Source organism: Fragaria vesca, linkage group LG2 (genome assembly GCF_000184155.1).
Source record: "Fragaria vesca subsp. vesca linkage group LG2, FraVesHawaii_1.0, whole genome shotgun sequence".
Classification (NCBI taxonomy): domain Eukaryota; kingdom Viridiplantae; phylum Streptophyta; class Magnoliopsida; order Rosales; family Rosaceae; genus Fragaria; species Fragaria vesca.
This window is the reverse complement of record NC_020492.1, coordinates 9,346,507-9,357,430: the sequence shown is the minus strand read 5'-3', so window position 1 is coordinate 9,357,430 and position 10,924 is coordinate 9,346,507. Positions and strand designations below refer to the sequence as shown.

General features: G+C 37.6%; 3 protein-coding genes across 3 annotated transcripts; 1 reads left to right on the top strand and 2 right to left on the bottom strand.

Moving 5' to 3' along the window:
• The first annotated feature begins 123 nt into the window (after positions 1 to 123).
• LOC101291481 (ER lumen protein retaining receptor-like) lies at positions 124 to 3,364 on the top strand. The gene is made up of 6 exons (XM_004290151.1): positions 124 to 375; positions 1,055 to 1,320; positions 1,456 to 1,571; positions 2,044 to 2,117; positions 2,878 to 2,941; positions 3,031 to 3,364. The coding sequence occupies exons 1-6, from the start codon at positions 285 to 287 to the stop codon at positions 3,065 to 3,067; spliced, it is 648 nt and encodes a 215-aa protein (XP_004290199.1). The 5' UTR covers positions 124 to 284; the 3' UTR covers positions 3,068 to 3,364.
• LOC101291776 (small ubiquitin-related modifier 2-like) lies at positions 3,340 to 4,977 on the bottom strand. The gene is made up of 3 exons (XM_004290152.1): positions 4,628 to 4,977; positions 3,745 to 3,894; positions 3,340 to 3,663 (listed from the first exon to the last, which is right to left on the bottom strand). Exons 1-3 carry the CDS (start codon positions 4,712 to 4,714, stop codon positions 3,598 to 3,600), a joined length of 303 nt encoding a protein of 100 aa, XP_004290200.1. The 5' UTR covers positions 4,715 to 4,977; the 3' UTR covers positions 3,340 to 3,597.
• Positions 4,978 to 5,975: 998 nt separating this feature from the next.
• Positions 5,976 to 8,609, bottom strand: LOC101305339. Its single transcript, XM_004292318.1, has 4 exons — positions 8,226 to 8,609; positions 7,575 to 7,704; positions 7,198 to 7,530; positions 5,976 to 6,916 (listed from the first exon to the last, which is right to left on the bottom strand). Exons 1-4 carry the CDS (start codon positions 8,607 to 8,609, stop codon positions 5,976 to 5,978), a joined length of 1,788 nt encoding a protein of 595 aa, XP_004292366.1.
• Between the last annotated feature and the right edge of the window lie 2,315 nt (positions 8,610 to 10,924).

The window sequence follows — 10,924 nt, the reverse complement described above, 5'->3', positions numbered from 1 at the left end:
GTTTGAGTATCCAGCTTACATTCGTCCTCCTTTGCATGTCTAGTCAGATTCTCTTTTTAATTATCCACAAAAATATGGTTTATCTTGTAAGACTATAAGATTAAAAAAAGGCCCAAACGGCCCAACTGAGATACTGTCATTACTGAAAGAAACCTCATAACTGAAATAAACGAGTTGCAGAGTGTCCCTTCCTTCCTCCGTGAGCTTCCAACTTCTCTGTGATTTGTCTTCGCAGCACCAAAAGAGATCCGGATTCAACCCACGACGACCCGGATCCGTCAAAAATGAACATATTCAGATTAGCGGGTGACATGACCCATCTCGCCAGCGTCCTCGTCCTGCTCCTCAAGATCCACACCATCAAATCCTGTGCTGGTACTCCTCCTCTTTCCCTATCTCTATCTCTTTCTGTTTCTATCTCTATTTGATTTGAATTACTTGAGGTGGCAATGTGTGGCTGCATTTCAATTTGTGTGGAGCTTAATTTAGAACCCAGTACTTTGAAGCTGTAATTTGGAGGACATTGTATTTAATGAACCTTTATAAGTTGGGTTTTTTGAAGAGGGATTTTGGGTTCTGAATGGTGTGGCTAGGCTAGCAATGAATGTTGTAAAGTTTGAATTTTGATGAAATAATGAAGAAAGTGGTTCTGTTTTCAGTATATGGGATATTAGGGATTAGTTTGCTGTTTTACAATGCCCCTATTTCATTAATTGTTACTACGACACCCACCCGGTGAGTGTTAACTTCTAGTCCAGTTAACAATGTAAACGCCCAAAATGTTGTTTTTTTTTTACGATTCTCGGTCAAATGGCTGTCTGTTTGGTAGTTTACAATGAGGGCTGAGGCGTTACTTATTGCATTACGGGATTCTTTGTCATCGAATATTTGGGCTTCTGGGGGATTAGTTAGCTGTTGTATCTTTCTGTATGTGTCCCTTTCTTGGGTAGTTTACTCTTTTTGGTAAGCTTCTTGGGTAGTTTACTTGGTTACTACTTAGTACCACCTATTTTTAATGTCCTATTTTTTTGTTGGTGATGTTTATTGTATCCAGGTGTTTCTTTGAAGACTCAAGAACTCTACTCCCTTGTTTTTGTTACTCGCTACTTGGACATCTTCACCGATTTCATATCACTATATAATACCGTCATGAAGCTAATCTTCTTGGGGAGCTCTTTTTCAATTGTCTGGTACATCAGGCAGCACAGGATTGTTCGCAGGTCCTATGATCGAGACCAAGACACCTTCCGCCATTTATTCCTACTGGGACCATGTCTACTTTTGGCCCTTATATTCAATGACAAGTTCACTTTTAAGGAGGTCCGTTTCCTTGTTCTTTTGTGCTTCTGTTTAGTCATATGTTCTTTCTGTATCTCTTTCTCATAGAGAATTCATGCCATAGAAATAGCTATGCTACCTGAATTTTGATTTTCTAAATCTCTTAATATGAACCAGGTCATGTGGTCATTTTCATTGTTTTTAGAAGCCGTGGCTATTCTTCCTCAGCTTGTGCTGTTACAGAGAACAAGAAATATTGACAACTTGACAGGGCAATATGTCTTCCTCCTTGGGTATTCCAAAAACCCTGATATTTTCTTAACAAATACAATTCTATATCAGATTGTTGGCTACATCATTAGATCTATTATCTATATAAACAGCTAATGCTGGAGAATTATGTTAAGTTTCATCTCTTGTATTTATATGTGCTTGTTGCCAGCCTGCAATAATATATTAGGGTATTAACTACTTATGGATCCAATTAAATACGCACACACACACACACACACACACACACATAGTGAAAGCATATAGCTTCTTATATCAGCAGATGTGGGGTACTCCTAAATGTAGCTACATCTTTCTAAATCTTTCATCCACATAATAATGCCTTTTCTCCTATTTCTTAATTATTAGCTTAGAAGAAGTATCCTCTGTAGCTGCAGTTGCTCTTTTCATGCAATTTATTATCAACATCATATCTATGCTATCTTTTATTGTATATCCTTCTTGCTCTGCTAATATGGTAAACTACCCGTGCAGTGCATACCGAGCATTATACATCCTCAACTGGATTTATCGCTACTTCACTGAACCACACTATGTCCATTGGACACGTATGCTTCTCTTTCTCTCTCATTGCTGCACACTTGTTGTATCTATGATTCTATGTCCTTTTTAATCACTTGCATTTTTCTATTCCCATTATTACATAGAGATAAGACCTGATCTATTAATTGTTGTAACTTGTCTTCTTCGAATGCATATTGTTGATGATGCTATGTTTAAACTGATTTTTATGAACTATGACAGAAGAATGGCTCCACTGAGTTTCCATGTGTGATTTTGTGCATGCATGTGGACATCATTTGATTTTAGTGTCTTTATATACACCATGACCACTATATACTCTTTCATGACATTGTTGTTTTTATAGTGAGAAACTCATAATATTATGGTCATTCAGTAGCATTCAAGCTTTTTCAATTTTTTTGTTTTTTGTTTTTTTGTTTGTTCTCCCTCTTTTGGATTCGATCTTCTCGCTGACTAAATTCACTCCAAATCTTGAGGGATCTGATCACCACCTACTTCAAGTTGTGCTTCTATGTCCTGTTCCTATTTGTAAAGGAATGATCAACCTGAATATGCACTAATTACTCAACGGCACTTGATAAGCTTTAAAACCAATCCTGTCACCAACTAGAGCATGAGTCTAATGCTTTCAGCATAGCCTCTAGCATCACAAGTTCTCTCCAATTTTTGGGAACACTAGTTAGCTTTTGCTCGATTTTGATTGTTATGTTGCTTAGTTGGGATATTGCTTTCTACAATAGACTATATATACTTATGTTGTTTTTTGCTATTTGGCTGTTGCAGCATGGATTGCTGGGATTGTTCAAACACTGCTTTATGCTGACTTCTTCTACTATTATTTCCACAGGTAATGTTGTGAGTACATATATTTAGATTCAAATGATTATTTGCAGTAATGTGTCTTCACTCATTCATCTATTGTGATTATTTATGTAGTTGGAAAAACAACCAGAAGCTTCAGATACCTGCTTGAGTTCAGCCACCCCTTACTCAGCCATTGCTTTAGAATATGCAAAAGGATCGGATTTCATACGGTAATGGGGATTATTGGGCTACAGTTTCAGAGCTGTGCTGTTTTAACTCTCTACCCAGCTGAGCCTATTTCACATGGCTTCTCGAAGCAACAACTGTTTTCAGTACTTAGGATTGTATTCTTCTCTCAGTGTCATAAGTTTTGATCCTGATATGTACTTCTCAGAAATGACATGAGTTTGAGGCATCATGATATTCTCTTAACCCCAATATATGTTGAAGAATGTATTAACACGAACTGCGTGAAATAAGTAGTTTTAAAGACCATGGTGAAAGTAGAACAGCAGAATAGTTGCAACCACTCTAGCATCACCATACTAGACGAGCAGCCGTAACCAATCATTTGGATTCCATTACATAACAACTTATAAGAAACATATCCTCTTGCTAAAATTACAGCTTCTTTTGATAGAAGAAACAAAGTAAGAAACATGGTCCTCTGAGGAATCCGGTCCGCAGCAGCAAAAGTGTTTATGCCCGCCCTCCTCCGGTCTGGTGCAGCATTGCATCAATCTCATCGCCATCTTCCATCTCAAGCTAAACAACACAGCAAATGAAAGTGTAAGGTGTGCAAGCCAATTTAGATAGCAAAATACAGGCAAATAGTGTCAATTTTACCTCATCTGGAGTCTGCTCCGGCCGGAGTCTGCGTCCATCAAACAAGAACGCGATGGAGTTCATGTCCACTGACTGCCGATCACAGTATGCATTCATAAGTTTCTTCAGCTGGGTGCTATGTTTGATCCTGAAGAACACCTCATTACCATCCTGTCACAGAAAACCCAGAAAGGAAGCAGGATGAGAAAACATTTTATGTGCACTAAGTAATCAACCCTCTGTCTCAGAATACATTCCCAAGTCCCTGATTGGTGTGCAACATTGGATTGGATATGCAACTAATTAGATTTAAGGATGAAGCACAGCTAACTTCTCATGCAAGTTTGAAGGAAGAGGATGCATGATCTCCAATCCCCACAGAATGGTAAATCAAAGAGAAATTCCCAATAAACAATATGGAAGGCAGAAGTTGGAAGCTTGCCTCCATTCTGCTTCCAATACACCTTGAATCTGACCCAAAACCTTACCTAATGATTATGCATACTCCTGGAAAATTAGATTTAGCTTGAAGACAACAGCAGAGTAGGCATAAAGCCTAAAACTTCAAAATACAATGAGGGGTATTAAGAATTGAGCAAATTCTTTGAAAAATATTGGATTTGGCTTTGGTAGTAACAAGGAAATCATTTTTCTAGGAGTCAAAATCAAACCAGAGAATACAAAGAGATGACTCTAATACCTCATACCTAAAAGATTAAACCAATCTGTGTACACACTAAACCTCTCTGTGAAATTGACCCAGGTTCAAGTTAAGCTAGAAGATTTCAGTGTCTTAGGTTATAGTAGAATTCTAAAGTCCCTCAGTGCCACCATACACAACCAACCTTGTAAACAAAAAAGAACCCAAATTTAATCCAAAATAAGAACTGCATGGTGAACATACCTGACCCTTCACTTTGAGGTTAATATGTGCAGATTGGTCACTGGGCTTCTTATCTTCCTCAGGAGCTCCTCCTGGTGTTCCTGACATGTTTCAAACCCTTATCTCTTGCTCTCTTTCTTGGCTAGCTTGGGTTTTCTGTGTAGAAGCTTTAGCAATTTAAGCACAAAGAAACAGAGAGGGTTCACATTTAAAGGCACAGAGACCAAGCGTTGTAGGCACGCTATTAATGTGTGCTACTGCTAGCTCTTGTTCTTGCTGGGGAAATATTGAACTGAATTTGAATGGGATTTGGATTCCGGAAAAAGGGAGGGAATCGTTGTTTGTGGAGGGTAAGATTGACGGTTGTGAGTGAAGGAGGAGAGGGAATCGTACGGGAGGCGGTGGGAATGGACTCGGGTGTCCTTCTCATGCTTTTACTAGTGACATTGATGTCAATGATGTGTACTTTGTGATGCTCAATGTTGTTTTTGGAAGATTCTTGTTGGATTTGGATTCCTCTCTTCTTGTTGAGCTTATCCACTCAAAAGTCAATCAAGATTTTGGGGGTGTGGGGACTATGGGATGGTTCCGATGAGTCAAGGTTTTTTGTGCCGGGTGCCGGGTCCGGATTAAAATAGTCGAACTCGACACATATATGTCATGTGAACATAAGTTCGGCATATCATGATTAATAGTGGCTTGACCTAAATACGGTTTGTTCATACGGGACGATTCAAGCTCACAACGCCAGATTAATATGTGCATTAGGGAAAACATATTTTGTCTTTTTTTCATTCGTAAATTCATTCATAATGTTAACCATTAGGGCGGGTTTTGCAAAACCCTATTTCAACTCGTTTGGGAAAACATCATTTTACTTTGCTTTTTGATACATTAGGGTTGCATCAAAAAACCATAATTCAACTCATTAGCAACTAAAATTCAAAAAGGCTCAAGCCAATAATCTCATGCAATCCTATTGCCAAATGAATTCGGTTATCGTGGGAAAACTTCATTGAGCAACTAGTTATGGTATGGGCCTATGGTCAGGCCCGGACCTGAGATTTCTAGGCCTGAGGCGAGTCCGAAGAGTGGTGTCATGTCATGGTTATAACCCAAAAAAAAAAAAAAAAATACCAAAGAGGTTCCAAATTAATATAAACTGAAGATCCAATACACTACATGAAGGAAATGCTTCACTTATGGTTCAGCCGGCCAATCGACCATACAAAACCAAAAAGGTTCCAAACCAATATAAACTGAAGATACAATACATGACAAAGAAAATGTTTCACTTATGGTTCAGCCACAGTACATAAAAAGAAAGAAAAGAAAACAATCCTCAAGTTACCACAAAGGCATCACAAAGTTACTTAAATACTACTCGTCTCGTAATCTTGGAGGCGAAAGTATCAATTAACTTTGCATAATCAACTTTCTCAACCACCTTTTTCTCAATGGATAACATAGCCAAGCCATTTAGTCTCTCTTGTGACATAGTTGACCGGAGATAAGTTTTTATCAACTTCAACTTAGAAAAACTCTTTTTAGCAGAAGCTACTGTAACTGGTATAGTCAACAAAATTCGGTAAGCAACATATGCATTAGGATAACATCCATCCATCTTCCTCAAAAAGTTCAACACATCTATTGCTCTAGTTGTTTCTGCTGGTAGTAAGTGTCTTAACAACTGCAATTCTAAACACAAATCGGTTGCATCAATATCAGAGTGCTCATTATGTGTTAGAAATTGTTGAAGTTTGACACATGAGCTCAAGGGACTATTATCATCAACAGACTTTAACTTCTCCACAGCAAACAAAAAGCCAAAGATTTCCTCATATATTTGGAATTGCTCAAACTGAGATTGAAGTGAAGAAAGAGCTTGATCAACTATAAATATAAAGTAGTTAACCCGAAAAGATTCTTTAGAAGATTGGGTCACCTCTTCACCACTGTTGATCTCATCAGATTGCCTCTTCCTTCGAATGATGTGTTCTTCTTGAAAAACAGCTTCAATTCCCATTTCATTTGCAATGTGTTCAGCTTCAATTATGGCTTGATCAAACCCAGATTCTCTATACTCTTGAAGAAAAGAAATAAGCGCTTTCAACTGGCTTATAGCAACATCAATATCCATATTCTTAGCTTGAAGAAACTTATTAACAATATTTATATGATGTAGCAGCTTGTACCAAATCACCATTCCAAGCAAAAACTCAAAATTGGCAAGTTCAAATTCTGCCAAGCCTTCATCTTCACTTTTGGTTTTCGGATCTTCACTTGTTGTTGCCAATTCATCAAGCGCATCTTTTATTTGAGAAGCTTGCTCTTTATTGGCTTAACACTTTCAACATGGCTTTCCCATCATGTCTGTGAGAAAGGCTTAACTGTAAGTCCCTTCACATGATTTTTGAAGATCTGCCACCGCTTGGTTGAAGAAGAGAACAATGTGTAGATACGTTGTACAACTCCAAAAAATGACATTGCTTTTGAACAACAAGTTACCATATCACATAAGGCTAGGTTGAGACTATGACATCCAATGTAGAATGCTCTGGGATTAATCTCAAGTAATCTCCTTTGTACACCTCTATGTCTCCCTTTCATATTGGACCCATTGTCGTATCCTTGACCTCTTATATCATCAATGTCAAGGTTAAGTTTGCTTAAGACAATTTGAAGCTCCTTAAAAAGTCCAAGCTTTGATGTATCATCAACCTTCAAAAACTCAAGCCAAAATTCTTCCACTGTTACTTTATTTGCTGAATGATCCACACATCGAATAACAAGGGACATTTGCTCCTCGTGGCTTGCATCTGGAGTGCAATCTAGTATGACCGCAAAATACTTTGCATTTTTTATCTTTGCAAGAATTGAACTTTTCACATCAGCAGCCAACATCACTATTAATTCATTTTGATCTTTAGGCCAAGGTATGAATAATGAACCTTCCGTTGTTGAATACGATTGAGGTGCTCTTGCATCACTGGATCAAACTCGGCAACCATCTCAATCATTTGCAAGAAAATTCCATTGTTGTCAACAAAAAGCTTCTCACAATCACCTCTAAGTGCCAAGTTATTTTTTGCAATTCTCTGAATAATAGCAATTATTCTCTTCAATACATGCTTCTAGTGCTCTCTCTCTTTGTTGATTGCCACTTGCACACTTTTATCAATTGTCTTGTTCTTCTCAATTCTTTTTTCTAACTTAATCTACTGAGTTATGCAACCAATATGATGTTTGCTGGTTTCATGAGAGCTGAGACATCGACTGAGATTTTTCCAGTAGCAAAATCCTTCATTTCCCAACTGACCAACCTGAGTCATGTTTCTTTGAGTCTTGAACAACTTACAATAAAAACAAAAGATCTTGTCTAACAACACAGAATATACAAGCCAACTTCTATCAATTTTCTCACCATTAGGCAGCAGCCGCTTATAATGCTTTGACTCGAAATGTCTTCCAGCTTTATCTTCGGAAAACAACAAACCATCATCTCTTTTGGGCCCTCTTTCGACTAGAAAATCCCTAATTTTTTGTCCCATTTTCTCCCAATTTGCTGGATCATCAACATTTAAAGGAAACAAGGCTTATGATGTATATCACTACCAACATATGCAGGCACATTAACAATCTCTTCATGATTATCTTGATTTATATTTTCACCTTCCTCAATTTCCTCATTCTTAGGCTGTAGTGGATCTTCATTGGTAGGCGGGTGTGGATCTTCATTAACAGGTTGGTGTGGTTCTTCATTGGCAGGCTGTTGTGGATTTTCATTGACAGGTTGGTGTGGATCTTTATTGGCAGGCTGTTGTGGATCTTCATTGACAGTCACATGTTGTTCTCTAACTTCTATAGTGTCTACCCTCTCTGCCCTTTGCTTGCTACTAAAGTACTTATTGATGCTCTCTGATTGACTTTGACTCAATGCTTCTTCCTTCTGCTTCTTTTTTCTTTTCTTATGTCCAGACTTTTGTTTTCGTATAAGAGGCATATCTATACAGCAACAAAATTTATCAAGCATAGAAACCAAACTTTTTGCGTCATCAACATAGCAGCTGTGGATAAAAGGAATAACTCAAGACCAAATAAAAACTTTAAAGGAACAAAAGAAGTAGCCAGCATTATGACACCGCAGTAACATCTATGGTCACCACAGTAGCTCACTGTAGTACCTTCACACAAAATTACCAAAACCTAACACCTTAATTCCTTGAAAAAACAACAAAGGAAGATACAATAGGGAGCCTAAAAAACAAAATTTTTGTTATGTACCAAGAATCTATAACAACAAGAAAAGGAAAAAAAAAAAAAACCCAATTCTCAAGTTCTAAAACCCAATTCTATGAATGAAGACAGTTCAGATTTTGTATAATTTAAAACCCAATTCTCAAATTCTAAATTCTTGATCATATATACCTACCTTTGAATTTGAAAAATAAAAATTTGATAAAGAATCATTAGATTCATTGCAGAAAAGAGGTATGAAAGTTACAAGATACATCAAACGTATAATCTCATTAATCTCCAGTTTATATATGCAATAGAAAACTATGCAATCACAATTCATAGCAAATTGCAAACTTCACAAATCACAAATTATGAAATACATACGGCAATTCGGCATACCTTGGAGAGTTGCAGATCAACTAGAGACCTTGAGTCTGGAGAACTAGATTGGGTGGAGTCTTGAGAGAGTGAGAGGGACAGAAAGCTAGAGAGATTGAAATCATGCAATAGGCTATTCAGCATATCTAGAGAGGATGAATCGCTTTGAGGAACCAAATCTTTAGATTTCCAAGACATATTGCTTGATTTGCTTCAACTATTGAGATAACCGATGGAAATTCGGAGATTCTAAATTTTTGTGATCTCTGACGGTTGAGTATCAAAGAAGTCGTAGAAGAAGGGGAAAAGTTAAGGATTAATAATAGAATCCTATTATTTTGGTTTATACATTACAAGGTAATAAAAAAAATTCGGTGCCCCTCATTATTTTGGGCTTGAGGCGGCTGCCTCTTAGGCCTCACCTCAGGTCCGGGCCTGCCTATGGATATAAACTCTGATATGGCTATAAACTCTTCTACTATGAGCATCTAGCATATGCTGATCCTATAAATTTTGTTTTTGAAATGCAGAATGACATGGTTATTGAGGTCGTTAAACGAAATAACGATTTTTAAAAAAAACCCTGACGCGACGGAGGAGCAGATCATGGAAAATGTTTAGTCACAACAGATTAACGTGTTGGCTTCGGTGCTCTAAACTAGGAAAGGAAAGGAGATCAGAGGGATGAGACAAGGAGGTGAGCGAGACGTGAGTCATTCATCAAGTTCAACCTCACGTAGTCGTTCTCCTAGAGTTGATGAGCAAGTCTGAGAGGTGACGAAGCGTTATGAGCAGCAACTCCAAAAGGTTAAAGAGCGTGTTGAGCGTCAAGCGGATACGGTGCAGCTACAAATGGCACAACTATTCTAACACCTAGGTATTCGATCAATCTCCTTCTCCTCCTTCTCCTTCACAATTTCCCCCACACAACAATGATGATGGAGGCGACAACAACGGATTCGACAACATGCACTGACGTTTTGTTTTAGGATTGATGACTAGTTTTCGTTAATCTAGTTTGTATGAACAAGCTTTTAGTTCATTTTGCACTTTAGTTTTCGTTAATCTAGTTTGTATGAACAAATCTCTAGTTATCAATATGAATCATGTTATATATTAATAATGATTTTGTATTATTTGTTTCTTATTAAAAAGTTATTTTTGTTAATTTTTATAAAAAAGGGAAATAAATTAAAACTAAAAACTAAATAATAAATACCATATCAATAAATAATAATAAAAACTTAGGCAACAGAAAATATAAAAGTTCGTCACCAAAGATTACCCAGCCGACAAAAACTCAAAGATCTCGTTGACTAAGACACTACAGACGAACACTTTGTCGATTAAGTAAGCGAAGCAATTCTTTGTCTAGAAACCTTACCGACGACAACTTTGTCGACTAAGTAAGATTACAAATTCGTCGGCTAAATATATTACAGACGAAAACTGTTCGTTGACAATAGTTATTGCCGACGAACTGACCGGTCTGCAAGGGAAGAAATCGTTCGTCAGCCAGAATATCTCCTAGTCGACGACGTGGTTAGTTTCTGTTGGCTAGATTCCTACTTCGCCACTCTTAGCGACGAAACTTAGTCGACGGGCTGTCCGTTGCTAAGTTCCTAGGCGATGATTAGTCGTTCCTAAACGACGGATTATTTCCGTCGGCTAAGAAGCATTTTCCAGTAGTGTTCAGACTTT